At 39.2% G+C, this 22,612-nt stretch overlaps 1 protein-coding gene across 1 annotated transcript in view; it reads left to right on the top strand.

Annotated features, from left to right (window-relative positions):
• Nucleotides 1-22,124, top strand: part of Grpr (gastrin releasing peptide receptor) — a 45,923-nt gene extending 23,799 nt beyond the window's left edge. The window contains exons 2-3 of the mRNA XM_031370766.1: nucleotides 13,094-13,445; nucleotides 15,145-22,124. Coding sequence (XP_031226626.1) covers nucleotides 13,094-13,445; nucleotides 15,145-15,531 — 739 coding nt within the window. The 3' untranslated portion in view covers nucleotides 15,532-22,124. The remainder of the gene's footprint in view (nucleotides 1-13,093; nucleotides 13,446-15,144) is intronic.
• Nucleotides 22,125-22,612: the final 488 nt, after the last annotated feature.

Genomic DNA, 22,612 nt, shown 5'->3' with positions numbered 1-22,612 from the left:
AGAGAGAGAGAGAGAGAGAGAGAGAGAGAGAGAATATATATATCAGGAATTCCAGGTTTCATGGTCAATCACAGGACCATCAGATTAGGAAGCTATCTAGCCTGGTGATATCCTAAGGAGTCATTTTGAATAGCCTCAAACTTTGTTACTAATGTTTAACATTGGTAGACTTGGATAAGCTACTGAACCTCAGTTTACTCATCTGTTAAAGAACAGTAATATTGGTATCTGCCCTCCAGGATTGCTGTGAGGACAAAATATGATTATTTAGTCAAAGTATAGCCCAATCAACCATAGATCAAGTGCCTGATCCATAGTAAGTACCTCACAAGCTTTAGCTATTATGGTAGCGGTGATTTCTTATTGAGTCAATCTAATTATTCCCCAGAAATCTGCACACATAAAAAGATATTAATGGAAGCTGGGAAGATGGCTCAGTCTGAGTCAGATCCCCAGCACCCACATCCAAGACCCCAAGCATGGGTTCCTATACCTGTAATTCTAACATGTAAGGAAGTAGAAACAGGATCCCCTAGGCTTTCTAGTCATCCAGTCTAGCTCAATTAGTAAGCTCCACATTTAGTGAGTGTACTGGCTGGTTTTATGTGTCAACTTGACACAGCTGGAGTTATCAAAGAGAAGGGAGTGTCAGTTGGGGAAGTGCCTCCACGAGATCCAGCTGTGGAGCATTTTCTCAATTAGTGATCAAGGGTGTAAGGCTCCTTGTGGGTGGTGCCATCCCTGGGCTGGAAGTCTTGGGTTCTACAAGAGATCAGGCTGAGAAAGCCAGGGGAAGCAAGCCAGTAAGGAACATCCCTCCATGGCCTCTACATCAGCTCCTGCTTCCTCACCTGCTTGAGTTCCAGTCCTGACTTCCTCTGGTGATCAACAGTAATGTGGAAGTAAGCTCAATAAACCCTTTCCTCCCAACTTGCTTCTTGGTCATGATGTTTGTACAGGAATAGAAACCCTAAGATAGTAAGAGATTCTGTCTCAAAAAAATAAGATGGAAAGCTATCGAGGGAGACATGGGCATGTGCCTCTGGTCTCCACAGGTATATATACAGATGAACATATACATAGTTATTCACACAAATACAGATATATATTTTAAAAAAATATGCCCACGTGGTAGATGTAAAGCAAGACTTTGAAGCAGAAAATAAATATGTAAAAGATATGACTACCTAAAGCCCTTGCCCCCAAATAATGGAGGAATTTAAAAATCCTTTGCTGGGAAACAGCCTTCTTGCCATAGCAGATGGTGAACACTGACTTCCATTGTTCTATGGAGCAAATAAGAGACATCCTCACCCCCAAAGCCAGCTATGCTCTCTAGGATATACTGTGTGTGTATTGGGAGAGGATATGATGGAGAAATTGTAGCCCCCAGATAAACAACTTTAGAATTATACAGTGTATAGGAGGGTTCTGCCCACAAATACAATTTGTTTCTTGGTCTCTTCGGGAAAAATCAAAATTTCTATTACATTTCACAATACGGATCATGACTTACTCCCTTAAAATAGGTTTAAACTTGCTTCTTCCGAAAACGTGAAGATCTCTGCTGAAGACTCCTAGAAAGTCCACTAAAACCTTAACTACATCATCTGGAAACTTTCATCTGGGACAATGGATGCCCTGGGGTGGGAACTGAGACCTGTCTGATGGGTAAGGAAGGAAAGTATCAATCCATCCATTTATATTCGCTTCTATTTAAATTGAAGGATGAATTAAACATTACTGTCCAAACTGAGGTTTACTCCCTGTTTGCTTTATCCCAGTATCCCTTACTAGGTGTCCTTCAGGCATCAGAAGCAGTGCCCTCATCCACAATATCAGCTGTACTCTTTTCTGATCTCTCAGCTCATATCCAGCCACTATAAACTGATGTGTATTTTATATAATCTAGTTTTAATTAAACTAGCCTCCCCAAATGAACAAGTGGCTTAAAAATAGTCCTGATGAAACAAACAAACAAAAAAAAAAGCATACAACAAAACCTCACAGGTTGTAGATGATATTAAAATCATAAACCCAAGAGAACAAGGTAACTCTTCCTTGCTCTTGGTGTAGGTGCTGAGCAGATATGATACATTCAATCACATTTCGATTATAATTTAATAATGTTGTGCATATGGCAAAGGCTTTTTCTTTTCATGACATAAAGTAAAATATATGACATTATGTCTTAGTTACTTTTCTATTATTGTGAAGACACATCAACTTATAGAAGAAAGAGTTATTAGGTTTATAGTTTCAGAGGATTCTTCCTTAATCATCATGTCAGGGAGTATGACAACAAGCAGGCAGGCTGGCATGGTGCTGAAGCAATAGCCGAGAGCTTACATGTTAAGACATGTTACATGTTACATGCTTCTTTTTTCACAAGAAAAAAAGAGGAGAGATAATTGGGAATGGTGTGGGCTTTTGAAACCTCAAAGCTTGCTCCCAGTGACACAACTCCTCCAAAAGGCCACGACTCTTAATCCTTCTTAAACAATTCTACCAACTGTGGAACAACCATTTAAATATGAGAGCCTGTGGGGGCCATCCTCATTCAGATCACCACACATTATTTTACTCCTTTTCTCTACTGTTAGATAATTTTTTAAAATTTATATTTTAAAATACCCTATTACATTCAAGAATAACTATTTCCTGGATTTTGCCTTTACCATGTAGTATGTGTGAATATGAGCATGTATACTTTTGTTTGTTTTCTGTATTCTGTTTTGTTGAGCTTTGAAAAGTAAACATCTTGAACTTTTATCCCTATAGATTGCATTGTTTTTTCCTCAGAACAAGGGTAATCTTCTATATACTCAATCTCATCATACTGGAAAAATTAAAAATAATTCTTTAATAACATCTAACACATAAACCATAATTAAAATTTGCCCTATTTAACAAAAAGAAGCAAATTTACACAAGAGGAGTCAAAGGCAGGAAACAATCAAACTCAGAGCTGAAATCAACCAAATAGAAACAAAAAGAACTATACAAAGAATCAACCAAACTAGGAGCTGGTTCTTTGAGAAAATCAACGAAGTAGATAAATCCTTAGCCAGACTAACTAGAGGGCACAGAGACAGTATCCTAATTAACAAGATCAGAAATGAAAAGGGAGACATAACAACAGGCCCCGAGGAAATCCAAATTATCATGAGATCCTACTACAAAAGCCTATACTCAACAAAACTGGAAAACCTGGAAGAAATGGACAATTTTCTTGACAGATACCAGGTACCAAAGTTAAATCAAGATCAGATCAATGATCTAAACAGTCCCATATCTGCTAATGAAATAGAAACAGTCATTAATAGTCTCCCAACCAAAAAAAGCCCAGGACCAGATGGATCTAGTGCAGAGTTTTATCAGACTTTCAAAGAAGACTTAATACCAATACTCCTCAAACTATTCCACAAAATAGAAACAGAAGGTATTCTACCCAATTTGTTCTATGAAGCCACACTTACTCTTAAATCTAAACTACACAAAGACCTAAAAAGGAAAGAAAACTTCAGACCAATTTCCCTTATGAACATCGATGCAAAAATACTCAATAAAATTCATGCAAACCGAATCCAAGAACACATCAAAACAATCATCCATCATGATCAAGTAGGCTTCATCGCAGGGATGCAGGGATGGTTCAATATACGGAAATCCTTCCATCCACTATATAAACGAACTCAAAGGAAAAAAAAAAACATATGATCATCTCATTAGATGCTGAGAAAGCATTTAACAAAATCCGACATCCCTTCATGATAAAAGTCTTGGAAAGACCAGGAATTCAAGGCCCATATTTAACATAGTAAAAGCAATATACAGCAAACCAGTAGCCAACATCAAAGTAAATGGATAGAAACTTGAAGCAATCCCACTAAAATCAGGGACTAGATAAGGCTGCCCACTCTCTCCCTACCTATTCAATATTGTACTTGAAGTCCTAGCCAGAGCAATTAGACAACAAAAGGAGATCAAAGGGATACAAATTGGAAAGGAAGAAGTCAAATTATCACTATTTGCTGATGATATGATAGTATACTTAAGGGACCCCAAAAATTCCACCAGAGAGCTCCTAAACCTGGTAAACAACTTCAACAAAGAAGCTGGATATAAAATTAACTCAAGCAAATCAGTGGCCTTCCTCTACACAAAGGATAAACAGGCTGAGAAAGAAATTAGGGAAACAATACCCTTCACAATAGTTACAAATAATATAAAATACCTTGGTGTAACTCTAACTAAGCAAGTAAAAGATCTGTTTGACAGGAACTTCAAGTCTCTGAAGAAGGAAATTGAAAAAGATCTCAGAAGATGGAAAGACCTCCCATGCTTGTGGATTGGCAGGATTAATATAGTAAAAATGGCCATCTTGCCGAAGGCAATCTCCAGATTCAATGCAATCCCCTTCAAAATTCCAACTCAACTCTTCTTAGACTTAGAGCAATTTGCAAATTCATCTGGAATACCAAAAATCCTAGGATAGGAAAAACTATTCTCAACAATAAAGGAACCTCTGGTGGAATCACAATCCTGGACCTTAAGCTGTACTACAGAGCAATTGTGATAAAAACTGCATGGTATTGGTACAGTGACAGGCAGGTAGATCAGTGGAACAGAATTGAAGACCCAGAAATGAACCCATACACCTATGGTCACTTGAGCTTTGACAAAGGAGCTAAAACCATCCAGTGGAAAAAAGACAGCATTTTCAACAAATGGTGCTGGCTCACCTGGCAGTTAGTATGTAGAAGAATGCAAATTGATTCATTCCTATCTCCTTGTACAAAGCTCAAGTCCAAGTGGATCAAGGACCTCCACATCAAACCAGATACACTGAAACTAATAGAAAAGAAAGTGGGGAAGAGCCTCGAGCACATAGGCACAGGGGAAAATTTCCTGAACAGAACACCAATATCTTATGCTCTAAGAACAAGAATTGACAAATTGGACCTCACAAAGTTGCAAAGCTTCTGTATATCAAAAGACACTGTCAATAGGACAAAATGGCAACCAATAAATTGGGAAAAGATCTTTACCAATCCTATATCTGATACAGGGCTAATATCCAATGTATACAAAGAACTCAAGAAGTTAGACTCCAGAGAACCAAATAACCCTCTTAAAAAATGGGGTACAGAGCTAAACAAAGAATTCTCAACTGATGAATACCGAATGGCTGAGAAGCACCTAAAGAAATGTTCAGCATCCTTAGTCATCAGAGAAATGCAAATCAAAACAACCTTGAGATTCCACCCCACACCAGTCAGAATGTCGAGGATGAAAAACTCAGGTGACAGCAGATGCTGGAGAGGTTGTAGAGAAAGAGGAACACTCCTTCATTGCTGGTGGAATTGCAAGCTGGTACAACCACTCTGGAAATCAGTTTGGTGGTTCCTCAGGAAATTGGACATAGTTCTACCAGAGGATCCAGCTATACCACTCCTGGGCATATACTCAGAAGATGCTCTAACATGTAATAAGGACACATGCTCCACTGTGTTCATAGCAGCCTTATTTATAATAGCCAGAAACTGGAAACAACCCAGATGTCCCTCAACAAAGGAGTGGATACAGAAAATGTGGTACATCTACACAATGGAGTACTACTCAGCTATTAAAAACAATGAATTTATGAAATTCTTGGGGAAATGAATGGATCTGTAGAATATCATCCTGAGTGAGGTAACCCAAGTACAAAACACACATGATATGCACTCTCTGGTAAGTGGTTATTAGCCCAGAAGTTTGGAATACAGGAAGAACAACCCACAAACCACAAGAAACTCGAGAAGAAGGAAGACCAGTATGTGGACACTTCATTCCTTCTTAAAAGGGGGAACAAAATATCCATGGAAGGAGTTGCAGAGACTAACTATGGAGCTGAGACTGAAGGAAAGACAATCCAGCCTGACATAGCTGTCTCCCAAGAGGCTCTGACAGTACCCGACTAATACAGAAATAGAGGCTCACAGCCATCCATTGAACGGAGTACAGGGTCCCCAAATGAAGGAGGTAGAGAAAGGACCAAAGCAGTTGAAGGTTTGCCGCCCCTTAGGACGAACAACAATATGAACTAACCAGTACCCTCAGAGCTCCCAGGCACTAAACCACCAACCAAGCAGAACACATGGTGGGACTGATTGCTCCAGCAGCATATGTATAGTAGAGGATATCCAAGTTGGTCATCAATGGGAGGAGAGGCCCTTGGTCCTGTGAAGGTTCTGTGCTCCAGTGTAGTGGAATGCCAGGGCCAGTAAGCAGGAGAGGGTGGGGTGTCGAGCAGGGGGAGGGAGGAGGGAACAGGATTTGTTCTTGTTGTTGTTTTTTGTTTTGTTTTGTGTTTTTGGAGGGGAAACTGGGAAATATGACATGTAAATAAAGAAAATATCTAATAAAAGAAAAAAAGAAAAAAATTCCTATTATCCTTTAAAAGTCTTTTATAGCTTCTTTTTAATAATTACAGATCAAATAAAGACTTATGCATTACATGTCTTATATCTTTTTCATCACCTTCAAGGTAGAACTCTCCATTTTCTTTAGTCTCCATTTCTTTAGTAACAATGACATTGATATTTTAAAAATATTTCGAATTTGTTGTCTGGCAATTTTATACATGTATACAGTGCATCTTGATTGTTTTCATCCTTCGATTTCCCCCTAACTCCCTTTGGGCCCTTCCTAAAACATCTCTCTCATCTTCATCTCTTGTGTTCTGTTTTAAAAAAATAACGCAACTTCCCATGTATTCATGAGCATATGACTCTCTACTAGAGAATGAGAAACCTACCAGTCCCCGCACTCTCAATAAAATGACTCTCCTCTCCAAACAGCCACCAATACAATAGCCAATAGTTCCAAAGATAAGGGTGGGGCTTTATGATCTCCTCCAACAACGGTTCTGCAAATTTAACTGGCTTGATCTTGCACCAATCACTACTGCTGCTACAAGTGCGTGAGTGCAACAGCTATCTCATATCCAGAAGTCAACATTTCATGTCACTCTTTACCATCATCTGGTTCCTGCATTATTTTGATCTCCTGTTCTGAGATGTCCTCTGAGACTTGTACATGGAAGTTAACATAGATGACCCATTTAGAGCTGAACATCCAACAGTTATTCTGAACACATTTTTATCAGTTATGAATCTCTGCATGGAGTGCAACCCACTGAAAAAAGAAGTTTCTCTGACCAAGGCTGAGAGCAGCAGCGATCTATAAGCATAAATACATAGTTAATGATTTATTTATTTTTATGTGTATGAATGTTTTGTCTGCATGTACACTGCATGGGTGCCAATTACCCATGGAACTGGATCTTCTGGACCTGGAGTTACAGACAGTTGTAAGCTGACATATGAGTGCTGGAAAACAAGCCTGGTCCTCTGCAAGGGCACTGAGTGGTCTTAGCTGCACAGCCATCTCTCCAGTCTCAAACATATTTAGAAGGTCGTTTGACCCATCTATTTGAAACATTCTCTAGGATCCATGATCTTCCCAACTATCAACTTTTGACCAGGCTTATACTACCAGGCATGAATCCTTTCTGTGAAACAATTCTCAAACCCAACCATAAAGGATTGATTACCTCTGCGACAGTCATTCCATTATTGCACAGGTGGGGGCATCTTGCCAGTCAGGTTAATACTCTAGCATACATGATACAATACTGGTTAATTCTACTAATGACTTTGCCCCCACCCCACCTCACCCAAGTGACCTTCATTGTCACCTCTGGCGCTAGAAAACTAGGTAGTATGGAGGAAATTTCAAGCTTCATTTCTCTATGTTCTGCAACCAAAATATGTGGTCTCTCTAGCAGTAGGTTCTTACCATCTAGTTATAGTTGCAATTAATATTATCTTCTAAATTGTGCCAGAATATTTATTTGTCTCTCCTCACCACATTCAGATTCTGGTTAAATGTTTTGGCCAAGAATACTGATCATACATATACATGTAGCCAATCTGATGACTCAGGACTATAACATCACCTACTTCAGGGGCTGAGACAGGAGGATGGCAAATGAAAGGTTTAGTTTCATGAGTGCATTGGTGTAAAGATAAAATTAGATCAGTCATATTTTTCAAACTTTTAACTACAATTAAAGCATTTTTCTGGACCTCTGAGAGTGTGTCTTCAGCATTGGATCATGTGCCTGCTCTGTTTAAATGAAAAAATTACCCTTGTGTTTGATATGTTGACAGTTAACTTCCAGATTATCTATCAAAAAGGAAAATTTTCTCATTTATTACTTGGTGAGCAACTTGCATGAATATCTCATCACTCCCAAACCTCTAATCCAACGCCCTTATTGCTTTCACCTGAATCAATGATTACAAATGGTTACAAATGGGCATCATCTAGACATATTTCTGCTTTATTAGCTGGCCTTAATCTTTTGTTCACTAATTTTAAAAGAAGGGCTGAAAAGATGGTTCATTCAGGCAATGCTTTTTACAGAGAACCTGAGTTGGGTCTCATGTCTGGTAGCACATAACTGCCTGTAATTGCAACTCTTGACATTGTCTTCTGGTCTCTATAAGCTCTCCCATGCACATGGGGCACATAAACTTATGCACGGGCACACACATACACATTTTATAAAATAAATAATAAAAATGTTATAGATCTATGAATAGCTTTAAATTCAATGGATTGTGTACCACTACTGCTCTAATTTTCTTGCTAAAATTGTCCTAGGAAAACTCTTCAATGTGCTTTCTATGTCCATACATACAAATCTCTCATTCATCAACATTTCCTTTCTGTCTGGCTTCATAATGTATTTGAGGTTTATGTTATACATCTTCAACTTCAGATGTACAAATAACCATTTGCTCAAGAACTTCTATGTTTTAAAGTGGGCATAAATTTACATGTTTTCTTACTGTACATGTATATTATAAAACAACACAGGTGCATGTTCCTATTTTTCAGTACTGAGTAGTGTTCCCAACTAGCACAATGGGGAGTGTCTTTACTGTGTATTTGAAGCTGAGTATCTCCTTGTGTCCTTTTGTTTATCATCTTTTATTTAATGTGAAAGAAAGTCTTCTTTGGTACTCCTACAATAGGGAAGAAAGATTTACCTCAACCCTCTGCTCAACTTGTCTTTGTTCATATCACTTCTACCAAGCCTTGGATAGGGAAACAAGGTGTACCATTGTATCAACTCTGCAGGTGTTCAGGATCTTCCACCATGTGTCCTAGTTCCTATAGCATGTGTGGAAGGTGGAGTTGTGTTTCACTGAGAGTTACTACTTTCTGAGTGACAGCCTTACCCATTCTTAAAAAATTCTTGAGAAAAGGACACGGGTGCTTTTCCTTCAATTACTTACTGTTCTGATGCTAGCTTAGATGCCTTAGGGACAGCAAGGCACATTGACAAGGTCCAGGTGAATGTATTATGCATGGGCATAATGTAGCAATAGAGTCGTATTAAAAAGTCAGGCTAAGGTTTAGTTCTTCCTTCTCCTCATTCCTGTTTTCAAGTCTAGTTACCCAACATTTCCTCCAATTTCCTGATTCCTTCTCTAGTCTTCTCCAATTTGCTACTTTGTGTCCTCTTCTTTTTTCCTCAACCCTCCCCTTTATCCATTCACATCCCTGGGAATTCTGCTTTGATCACAAGTCTATGTTATAAGTCAGAAGAAACTAGAGTATATTAAGACGGAATGAAAAGGAGCACAGGAGAGACTAACCTGGAGAAAAAATAGAAAAGGATGACTGTAACATATTACATATTCAAAACAGAACACTTGGATCTGCTACAAGGACCCCTAAGCTGCTTGCTGAGAAATGGCTCAGAGGGGGATTTGAAGAGGATCTGGGAGGGGTTGAGGGAAGGAAATGCATTATCAGAATAGATCCTATGAAAAAATGTTTTAAAGATTCCACTGCTCTGTGCTCTGGGTTACAGGCATCTTATAAGTCAGTTAATGACAGCCTCACATTTCTTCAAAGAGATATAGGTACTATTCTCAAGGAAAAATAAATCCAGGTGTTTGGAGTTTTGTCAAAGTTCACAGGTAGGATTCTCATTTAAATGCATGCAATGTATCAGTTAGCTCAGAGACTAGTTTCTTCATTTTGTTTTCTTCTAGACCAATCTTCTCTGTAGAATGAGCAATTAGTTTGTATTGGAAGTTTTAAATGATTGATATTTAACAATTCCTACTGACTACAGCAGGTTATTATAGACAAGCAAGGCCTGAACTATTTGAATAAAATAATGAAACAGAAGACAATTTGAGTAAATGTCATGTCTTTCTGTGGACAAAGCTTTCCAATCTTGGACACAGGAGCCAATCGGCTTGTGTCTTTGACACATTAATTTTGTGAAGACCATCCTTCACCCATTCCAATGTTGACACCAGAAAAATGAAGCCCAGGTGGTTTTAGAAGTGGAAAGAATTGTCTCATGCCTTGTACTATCAGCAAAGTAAATTTGCCCATCTATAGAAGAATGAGTCTTACAATATATGTAATAGCGAAGCCCCCCCCCCACACACACATACACACTTGTGAGAATGTGGGACTAAGATTCTTCTGCAAGATATGTTTTGGCAACCAATAGCAAGTGTTTGCTGAGCTCCTACTTAAACATGTATGAAAGAGGACTTGAGACATTTTACATGATACAGAAAGAAATGGAGAGAAGAAGCCAGAATCTTCAGACCTCAGGAAACTGATTTTTAAAAAATCAAGTAGAAAAGTCATATCAATAAAAAATTAGCAAATAATAAATTCAAATCTGGCTGGGCGGTGTAGCCCATAAACCAAGTTACTCAGAAGGCAGAAGCAGGAGAGTTGTAAAACTCAAAGCCTATCCGAGCTACATAGGATATTCAAGACAAACATAGAAAATTTATATGGACTGTCTCAAAATAAAAAGTAAAAAAAAAAATTATCTAGGGCTCTATACAGAGCTTGTGTAGCTTACATGAGTAAGGTCTTGGGTTAATCTTCAGTACCACAGATCTTAGGTAATTATCTAAAGACAGTGCATAGTTATTTTAAAATGATAAGAGCTGATAACCCTATCAAAAATTTAGATAGATTGGGAGAAAGAATGGGAGTGTTTAAAGCATTGAGTGGTCTGCAAAATCTTCAAGATGCCACTTAAGCTGGGATACAGAAGGATTGGGTTCATATATAGGGAGACTGCGGAACAGAGTCTGAAGAGAAAGAGGGAAACAGAGGTGCAATAGAGACATAAGCACTTAGGTACCTATCCCTGGAATACATTTTTTTTTCCTGGAGTACAATTTAAAGAGGCAGTTTATTCTTTTAAGGGTGTCAAAATGACACATGGGAAGCAATCCTGAAAATATGGTGACAACTTCAAATGGCCATTGTAGTCGACTATCTCATATAAGGCTCTTTTGGTCAAGAAGAATGGAAACCACTCAAAGTAACTCAAGAGAAAAGCCAGTGAGAGAATATTCCTGATTATAACATGAGACTGGATGTTCAAAAGTAGCTCACAGATCAGAACACAAGGACCCTCTATGACATAGGACTATATCGTCTCTGTTTCTGCTCCATCTGCTTTATTCTCTTTTCCTTCCAGTCCGTCTACTCTGTTTGTTTATCTTTTCCAGAGTTCAAGCACAGCTGCTCTGATCATTTCTTTGACAGTAGAACCTTTTCTTTTCATCATCAATCATTAACTAGCTATATTTTCTGGATAAATGTTTGAGAGAAAAAGCAACTCTTTAGTACCTGAGTAAATAGTCCATCAGCTGGTTTAGCTCGGGTATCCACCCCCAATAAACCTTTGGACCTTTGACTTCAGGCCTGTGTCTGTTTCCCAGAGTAACCCAAGGCAGTAGAGGTCCAGGTACCTCACAAAGCAGTAGCAGTCTAGGACAGAAGAAAGAGGGTAAAAAAGTGAAGCAAAGATTAGTTTGTTAATTACTGGCCCCCTTCAGGGTATAGCATTCTCAATGGCCTCTTCATCTCCATTCTTTGGTAGAAAGAAGAGAAATATTGAAAATATCCAATGACTTCAGATTCCTAGAATTGGATGTGAATATTCAAAATGAAGATTTAACAAAATAAAAACAAGCTCCTTGTCTTCATATCTCTCTTTAGGTAGCCATTTGCTTTGTTATTCATTTCTACAATTTATTAAGAAAAATGAAAGGAGCATCCACTTTTCTGAGAAGAACTCCTAAAATCAAGAGACAGGGTGAAATGTGCTGCACAGTGACTGCAGTTGTTATCCATTGTATCAGATGCTTGAAAATCACTGTGTCATTTTTAATTGGCTTCACAGGAACAAAACAAATAACTATGTGAGAGAATGCATATGCTAATTTCTCAATCTAGTCTTTGTGTAATGTATACATACTTTGAAATAGAATATTACATACAATAAATAAATATGTCTAATTTGTAAAGAGGAAATCTCATGGGAGCCCACACAGAGACAAAGAACTCCAAGCCTCTGAGGAGTGCTGGGAAGAGGGAAGACTTCGTCTAATTGGTTATTCCATGCCAAGTAGTCAGCTCTCAAGTTTTATGCATACAAGTAACCCTAAATGGACTGAGCACACTCTCTTATATACTTAAAGGTGTGGGTAGGTGTATGTGTGTGGGCATGTGCATGTGTATATGCATGCATGCATGTATGAGAGGAGGGGTACATGGAAGGAGGGAAGGGAAGAAAGAAAATTATATTAATTGCACTATATAATAATTTAAACAAAAGAAAATAGGGGAAATGTACATGAAATGATTTAAATGTCTAAACTAAAAAGAGAGAGAAAGGAAAGGCAAAAGGGGGAGAAGAAAAAGAACAGAATATTACTTCTTAAGGCATCCATAATAGAGCAACCAAAATGAAGAAAGGGACATGGTCAGGGTGCCAAATTTCAGAAAGCACTCACTTTGCGGTGGGGGGGGGGAGGTCATGAGAATTCAGGGTAAACACTTTCTTAAACTTAAGGGTGAGTACCTCCTTAAATTTTGCACCTCAGCAGCCTAACTTGCCACACTCTGGTCCCGGCTCTGCTATCATCCATAATGATGTCTAACAACTTACCTAGAATCATTCTCTTTTGTGCTGCTCCAGGTACAAAGCCATTGTTCGGCCAATGGATATCCAGGCATCACATGCCCTGATGAAGATCTGTCTCAAAGCTGCCTTGATCTGGATCATCTCTATGCTGTTGGCCATCCCAGAGGCTGTGTTTTCTGACCTCCACCCCTTCCATGTGAAAGATACCAACCAAACCTTCATTAGTTGTGCCCCCTACCCACACTCCAATGAGCTGCACCCTAAAATCCACTCCATGGCTTCCTTTCTGGTTTTCTACGTTATCCCACTGGTGATCATCTCTGTCTACTACTACTTCATTGCCCGAAATCTGATTCAAAGTGCCTACAATCTTCCTGTGGAAGGCAATATACATGTCAAGAAGCAGGTAGGTGCTTTCTATGGATTCATTTTCCTCCTTAGGCACTTGGCCCCTTGCATTAATTTTGAGTTTTAGTGACAAGTATAGTGTAGAAGTGACCATATCACTTGACTTTGACATTCTAGGAGGTGAATGATGCTTCTTCAAGATTTCCTTCAGTGATAGGGCACTTGCCTAGCATGCATGAGGCACTGGATTCAGTTCCCCGGAGCTGTGAAAAGGAAAATAATTTGAGGGACTCCAATGCTTTTTATAGATACTCTTTTAACCCAAACACATTGTTTGTGCAGGAAGAGAATTAGCATACAGATGAACAGAGGGAGCAGAAAAAAATGAGACTAGGTGAAAGAAAAGAATCTGGTTAGGAAAGGCTCATGCTGGAGGGAGGTATAGAGGGGCGACAAAAGTCAAAGGACATGGCATACTTCAGAATGATGGCTTGAATACAGATTTGATTTCTTCTCTTGAGGCCTTAATTTCCTTATCACTATTATACCAGCAATAGCTTCTATTTTGTAATGTTATTGGAAAATTATGAGAGTGTGTCACAGCATGCAGGATACTTCAGTATGTTACTTTTCCCTCTATCTTCCATAAACCTCTGCAAATTTATCCTAGAGGGACAAAGAGTAGAAACTAAGGGCTCTGGCTTTCTTTCCTTGTCAGTATTTTTAATTTTTAAAAGATTTATATATTTTAATTTTATATATACCACCAATATGACTGGTACTGACAGAAGTCAGAAGAGGGCACCAAATCCCATGAGACTAACCTTACACCCACATAGGTGCTGGGAACTGAACTCAGGCCCTCTGCCAGCCATCTCTCCAACCCCAGGCAGTTCTTTGTGCCCACCCCTCTACCTGCAGCCTACATGTAGATCTTTGATACATTTAATGGAAAAAAGGACCTCCAACTACTTGGAAATAAATAGCTGACCCCATTTAGAGGGCTCCCTTTTCAAAGTTCTTTTCCTACCAAGTAGAAATGGCAGTTGATGATGCAGTTGGCTGTCTATCTGAACAGCCTTTTAGTAAGCAAATACCACTGTATCCAAAATAGTTTAATGAGAAAGAAGTCCCCCCTGAAGTCACAAAGGGAGTGAAGTGCAAAGAGAGATGTTCGTTCTACTTTGTGCAATCACCTTCCTCACTGTGTCATCCAGAAATAGCTAGAGATTAAAAAATAATAATACAGACTTATCTCAGCTTGGCCAATGAGGAAGAATAAAGCTGGCTGCTATTTTGAGCATCAGAAGGGATAAGAAATAATTAACTGTAGAGCAAAGAATGGCATGAAGGGGAATGGCTGATAAACTGCCCCAATGCTCTCTGGAGGAAAAAGAGGGCACTTACTAGAATTTCATTGTGCGGTCCATTCAAGCATGTAATCAACTTTGTTTAAAGATCTGTTCTCCGCAGCATGTTCTATTTTGCCTCGCAGGTTTCTGCTTCCCGCCTTGTCAATCTATGTGTTTCTGATTCTTTTTTGCTTCCTTCCCCCATATCTATGTCAGTGTGTGTGTTTGTGTGTGTGTGTGTGTGTGTGTGTGTATGTGTATGTATGTATGTATCTCTCTGTCTTTGTCTCTCATTATCATCATCTTCAATTTTACTTTCTGTGGCCCTGCTCCCTCACCCATTTCTCTATCTCTGTCTTTATACCTTTAACAGTGCCCCCCATTTCTTCCTCTCTTCCTGCTCAGATCGAATCCCGGAAGCGGCTTGCTAAAACCGTACTGGTGTTTGTGGGCCTCTTTGCCTTCTGCTGGCTCCCCAACCATGTCATCTACCTGTACCGTTCCTACCATTACTCTGAGGTAGACACCTCCATGCTCCACTTTGTCACCAGCATCTGTGCCCGCCTCCTGGCCTTCACCAACTCCTGTGTGAACCCCTTTGCCCTTTATCTGCTGAGCAAGAGCTTCCGGAAGCAGTTCAATACTCAGCTCCTCTGCTGCCAGCCTGGCCTGATGAAAAGGTCCCACAGCACAGGCAGAAGTACCACCTGCATGACTTCCTTCAAGAGCACCAACCCCTCGGCTACCTTCAGCCTCATCAACGGAAATATCTGTCATGAGGGGTATGTCTAGACTAACCTTCAACCTTGCCTCTTAAGGAACTCCCAGTATTGTTCTACAGATGTCCAGGAGCCCTGGAATTGACTGCTGTCTCTAATACCTTCCAAAGACTCCTCAGGAGGATGAGTGATACAGTCGGGTGGGAGAGATGCATCAATCACCATTGTATCTTAAAGTAAGCCAGCAGGCTTCATTTTCCATCTCAACTGTGAGGACTTCTTCTGATGGAGATCAAATCTTCCTTTAAAAAAAAAAACAAGGAACAAATTGGAAGTTATTATTCAAAGCACCAAGCCCTGCTAGGCAAGTATGGTCAATTAAGTCTTAGAAATTATATGAACAAAGAAAGCAGAGAAACCTTGCATTGGGTATCTGCTCTGTGAGTTATTTTCTTTAAACAGAAGCTGATTGCTTTCAAAACATGTCTTGGCTCTTTTTTTTCCCAGAAATATCTATAATATGTAAACCAAGGGACAACTTTTATTTACATTCCTAAAATGAAAAGCCAACTCTAAAAAAGAGTCCCATGTGTGAGGAATGGACTCCATTTATAACATTGGAAGCCAGTGTAATATAAAACAAACCACTAAATATTGACTTTTTCAAAGATGTTGCTGAGGACACAGAAGAAACACTAAATAGAAAATGTTAAGGCACAATACAACCAAACATAGATCCATGTACGGCTATGGAGCAATGGCTTATGCTCAAATTTCCTATTTCATAGAAATTCTGATTCTTGTTAACCCAATTCTGGTCATTATAGTGTCATTCTACCATAGAAGAGAGATCTTTTTGTGGGGAAAAAGGCTTATTTTATCTAAGTAGTAACTATTATGCATGTATAAAGGATGACATTTATTCTTGATATACATGTTTTGAATCAAGTATATTTGCTTAGGGTTAACTGTCCTTGCTGTAGTAAAGCATTAGTTTCAATACAAGAAAGATAATTTTTCTGTGCAGAAATAAAATCATGTCTATATTGAATGTATAGTTCCACCTAAAGTGTGCAAAGAAAATTAGTATAATTTTACTAATGTGACCTTGTGTCTGAGCATGTGTTAAAAAGGAGCCACAGAAAGCTTAAATTGTTGAACTGACCAAAAAAGGTACATATTTGTTTCCACTTAAAAATGTGTGTGAAATAGCCCACATGCAGAAAAGAAAAAAGACTGGACTAATGGCTCCAACTCTTTCTAAAGTCATAGAAATGGCTCTGTAATACAGTTGGGACTGTCTTATTTGAGAAATTCTGCTTTTACTGTTTCTGAACTCAAATATGGGCCAATCCTGACAGACTGTAAATATGAGAACCCACTTGAATCTAAATCCAAGTTGTACAAGTGTCTCATAGTATGTATCCCTTAAATCCTAAGGCGACTTTAGTTCAAGCTTTCTTGGCCTGGGTGGGATATAAACAGCAAGCACATAGCACATATAGGAAAGCCTTCTGTGGCTGGATGTGGAGAAGTACTGGCTGGCTGTGGAGCATTAGGCATTAGGACCAAGGCAGTGTATCTGTGGTTACAGTTGGAACAAAACCTCTCCACTCCTGCTTTCTCTGGGTTCTTATGTACTATAAACACTAGATTTCCTGGTAGTCCCTAACTACATTTCACTTTTTGAAAAGACAGGCAGACAGTGGGGGTAAAGAACCAAATGTCTTAATATCCTGCTTTAACTATATGACTTTGGCTATCTGGCTTCCCCCATATAGGCTCCTTTTTCCATGAGTGAGAAGAGAAAGCTAAGTCCCTTCTCTTGCTAGGGTTCTCCGAGTCTCCTCATCTCCTTCAGTTCTGTCTTGAGAGCATGTGTGTGGCCCACCTCCTTAACAGTTAATACACTTCGGCTTCTCTTACAACCATGAATTTTTGGAGAACCCCCTCAACCATTCTTCCATGTTCCTGTGCACATGGCAGAATGAAAGAAGTTAGGTTGTTCTGCTACTCAGGGACTCCTTGGCATCATTCATATTAATAAAGTCCCGTGAGCTTGCAATGTATTATAATTAGAGCTGAAGGATACATAAGAAAATGTGTGGTCCGATCTTCTCACTAGTCAATGGGAATTCTTGTTCTTCATTCTTCCTCAGTTTTCACATGCCTGCTCTCTTGAAATAACTGTGTCCCAACTTTGCTCATTAGCAAAATGCCTCAAACCTTCAAAACCCCTGAATACAAATGGCTCATTGCCTAAATAGTTGCTAACATAGACAGCATTCTGGGTGTCTAAAATTCTGGTATATGGAACTTAAGGTAGTAGTTTTAGCATCTCTGCTATACCTGTGTCTAGAGACGATTTAGGAGCTGGATTCAGCTTCCTGTCTCTTTCAGTCAACATCAGGGCACAGACAATGTGTCTCTTTACTAGCTACTAGACAAACAGAGAGAAGAGCACGGTCTGAATATTGCTGTGTGTTCTAAGACAAATCTTGTTACTTCCTTGTGAGTTGTAAATGAAAGAGTTAGAGGGAGTTTTTGATAGCCAGTGACCAAAACTGATAAAACATATAGTGGATTAAATAATGGGTTGAGCTAGACCTTCTTATTAGGAATATTGTAATTGGCCCATCTCTTCTCTAAGGAAGCAAAAGTTTTATTTTCAAATCAAGAACCTAAAATCAGATGAGAAACCGGAGACCCATGTGGTGTCCCTTCTTTGTCTGTGCAGAACACACAGGGGCTGGAACCGAGACATTTCATGCCTGGCTTCCAAAGATAATCACGTTTAGCACTTATGTCTTTGGCGAAGGAAAAAAAAAATCAATTTTTGCTGTAGAAAACCATCTGTGTTTATTCAATTGACAGATACTACCTTTCAATCTATTTTAAATTGAGACTCCCTGAGGCAGGCAGCTCAACAGTGATAGATTAAGCAATAAACAAAGCAGTTTCCCCAGCAAGGAAGGACTGCTGCTAGCAGGGAAGGTCCAGCTGCCATTGGGAGTGATATTCTACAGCAAGATGATCCTCCCTGCTTAATGCAGACAAAGCCCCTCCCTGCTGATGATTTTATGATTCCCCATAAACATGGATGGCTCAACCCAGTTCTTCTGGCTGCTCTTACTTCCCCACTGAATCTAGCTTTCTGCCTCATTAGCAAGGCCTCTTTGCCCCACTAATAATTTGGTTCTTCAGCTTGGAGGATGGATAGCCCATAGGGAAACTGTTCAGAAGCTGCTACAGATGAAGCAACCTTGTCTTGTTATGAACATGAACACTGAACAGAAATAAATGAGCTTGGCTATAGGACATGGGAGAACTTGGGTTATAAAGTTCTTGTTTCCGCCAAAAGGAGAGGTTAGTTATTGGTTTCCAAGCCCCATCATATGTCAGATGGCTTCTAGGAAAAGAGATTATCTTTGTTTGGAGAATGATATGTTGAATGGCACCCTCATCCGTTGACTAAAAGGTGGCTAAGTCACTTCCCCCAGAAGCCAGACAGAAACAGTTGCCCTGAGGACCTGACTGTATGAGAACTGAATAAACAGTGTACCTTGAATCTTGGTAAAAAAGGGGAGATAAACACTTTCCTGCCATCTTCTCTCTTCTTATCCATACTAGGAGGACACTGTTGGGAGAGAATGGATTAGAAATAGCCTTGGCATTCTGGGAAGAACAGAGAATATTTTACAAAATTCATCTACCCATCATAGGATGAACTAAGAACTGAAAGGAAGCAGTTCTTGCTTTTATGGGACCAATCTCTCTTTCTCTCTTTCTCCATGTGCATGTGCACACATGCTATTCAGGAAAACATAACAGCCCTAGGCTCTGCTTTCTTCTATGTCCAGATTGCTATTTCTCCCAGCCACCCCTTACCACAGCGTACAGACACAATGTATTTAACACTGCTCTGTTCTTACTATAACTTTACCCTTCAGGATCAGTGAGATAGCTCAATGGGTAAAGGCACTTACTACCAAGCCGGACAAGGTGGGTTCCACCTGAAGAACCCATGTGGTAAAAGGGGAGAACCTCCACGCATGCCCCATACATAACCACCCTGACCAACACACACACACACACACACACACACACACACACACACACACAGAGAGAGAGAGAGAGAGAGGGAGAGAGAGAGAGAGAGAGAGAGAGAGAGAGAGAGAGAGAGAGAATCAATCATTTGGGCCTTCAAAGATATCCTTTATTTAGATAAAGGAGGATCATATGTATGCTCCAGAAGAATATCTATCTAGAGCAGTCAACAGCACAAAAAGAACAAAGTTTCCTCTTATGTTAAAACTGCACTGGATGGAGTTCAAATATCTTCATAAAGTTTCAAGGTTGCACATGTGTTCAATTTTGGAACCTTGTGTTATACTATTATGATCCATGATTAATTCAAAAGAATATTGCATTTACCTCATGTTCATGGTCTATAAAGTATTCTCACACTCATTACCTCATTAAACCATAGGTTTTCCCACTAGCCAAAGAGCCCATTTCCATCCTTTACTATGGGAATTTAGAAGTATTAAATTCACTTGCTTGTGACCATCTAGCACTGAATTAAAATGCCCATGGAACCATGGGACTGAAACATGAGCTGTCAAAATCAGACCACATTTGACCTACAAGAAAGCTGTTTCATCCATGCTGCAATTTAATCTGATTCCCATTTGCTCTAATCTGAATTAACTATGCTTTAGACTTTGTGGTTCGTTCTGTGAAAATGACCATCACTGCTTCCCTGGTTTTCTTGGTACAAAGGAGTTAGTAAGATTTTCTGGGCTGAATAGAAGTGGGGATAACTTCCCATGTTATAAGGAAATGGAAGGCAGAGACACAGGACAAGATGCTTGAGGGAAAACGATGGTTATGAAATGTGTAACATTTATCCAGAATCTGAATGAAGTCCTGTGGCTTTGAATGTGCTAGCAGGCTAGGAAGGTGATGTCACCAAACATTCATATATGAACTGCTATCCTGTTTCAAGACCATTACTTTAATAGTCCTAAGGTTACATGGAAGAGTCAAATGGCAAAATACACATATAGGCCAGAATTTTTCTTCCACCCAGTGTTTCTTCCCAAATTCAGGGTGTGTGAGAAATGAAGCTCACAGGACTTAATACAAAGCTCTCTTGTAGATTTGTCCAAAAGCCAGAACTAGTGGTAGACTCAAAGGGATCAAAACATACAGGTAAAGGATTCACTGGAGGCCAAAGCTGAGATGCAGTACAAACTGGTGGAGCAGGGAAATCCCTGAGCTTACACACTCATCCCAACCCAGAGATATACTTCAGTTTGCAAGCATCAACTGAATCACATTGTTGTAATCTCAGCATTCAAGAAGCTGGGGCACAAGAATTGTTGTAAGTTCCAGGCCAGCCTGGGCTACATAATGAGACTTTGTCTCAAAGTAGCAACAAACCCCAACTCAACAACAAATAACTCAACAATAGATAAAGTCAGAGAAGATGACCCAAGTATTCACAATCTGGCCTTCTTTGATATCAGGATTCATTGGAGAAGAGGGATCAGGAAAGAGTCAGAGCCACTCACTCCCTCTCCATCGTCTCACTAAATGAATAGATATGGCAATGGTTGATTTCTAGGATCCTGGAGACAGAGGCTACATGAATGGCCTCTAATAGAAAAATACTTTGTGGACTAAGGAACTTGGCCAGGAACTCAAATATGCATCAGTAGTCAAGATGCCTAGCTCTGGATGTCCTGCTGGAATCTCAGATTCTATGGTCTCTCTGCTCCCTCTGAGCTCCACATTTCTAGGAGCTAAGATTTATATTTCCTCAAATTCAAAACTCACTCCCAGAATAATAGAACATAGTGAGACTTTCATAACTTTATGGTTTCTTAAGAGAATCTTTTTAAATGGATGATAAAACTTCATATATTCAAGACTTCATTAACTCCCAGACAAGCTTGAATTTTTTTTCAGTATAACTCAGGACCTCAATATTAAAGACATACTGTAGAATTCAAAGTTTTCTTTATGTTGGCCTTAGCTATTGACATTGATATGCTTATGACAATGACATACAGGGTTTGAGGTGACACAGTCCAGTGAGTTGTGAAACTACATGGCACAAGCTTCTTTAGTGTTATTTTATGTTTTGTTTTAAATACTAGGCACATGTTATATAAATTATAATTGTACTTGTTAATCTTAGCATAAATATTTATTGCTTTGAAAAATGCACTCTGGGTTAAATAACTCAGAATGAGTTCCAGGTGTGGGACTTATTGTAAATAATGTCATAGTTTGGTTTTGTCTGGATTCTTTGGAGTCTACACAATTAATGAATCGTGTAGAAGAAGTTCGCAACACAATGCAACAGACTCAGAGCCTTTTAACTTTGCCGTGTGTGTAACTGTGTGGCTGGGTAAACCTTGCTCAGTAGAAAGTGTACTCTATGATTGATTTGGATTTTTCCAGAAATCTTTCCAATACTACTCTCCCATCATATGTGCTCTCTATGACAGTAGCTCAACTCCAGTGTAGAAAACTGAACATTCAAAGTGGTAGAAAATAAGTACTTGCTTTTGTTTTTGTGACATAATAAAGTATAATTTATGAACTGGACAAATGCATGTATCCAATGTTCAATAAAATAGTTGTTGCATGACTGCACTCTGTGGCTCTGAGTCCCTTTTATGATTACTAATACAGGTTGTTATTCTTATCATCATCATCATCATCATCATTATTACTATCAATTTAGGGGAGCATGTACACCAAGGCATGCAGGAGACCAGACAACAACGGTCAGAGTCGGCTCCTTCTTCTGCCATGTGAGTCTTGGGGATCAAATTCAGTTCTAAGGCTTAGTTACAAGCTCATTTTACCTGCTGAACCATCTTACCAGCCCTGTCCTGTAGACTCCTGACTCCTCCAACTTATATCAGAATCAATCAGACTGATTTGTTGCAAAATACAGTTTCAAACATTTTATTGAAATTGAACACTGTATTGAAAAATAAGCATTCCAAGTAATTCCCCATAACTAGAGTTTTATTGCATTTTTGCTTATGCACTTAACATTTTTTCCAGTTTTATTTTTTTTTATTTTAGATATTTTCTTTATTTACATGCGAATTTCTCCATTCCCAGTTTCCCCT

Source organism: Mastomys coucha, chromosome X (genome assembly GCF_008632895.1).
Source record: "Mastomys coucha isolate ucsf_1 chromosome X, UCSF_Mcou_1, whole genome shotgun sequence".
Classification (NCBI taxonomy): Eukaryota; Metazoa; Chordata; class Mammalia; order Rodentia; family Muridae; genus Mastomys; species Mastomys coucha.
The sequence above is the reverse complement of the archived record's forward strand: the minus strand, read 5'-3'. Positions and strand labels throughout refer to the sequence as shown.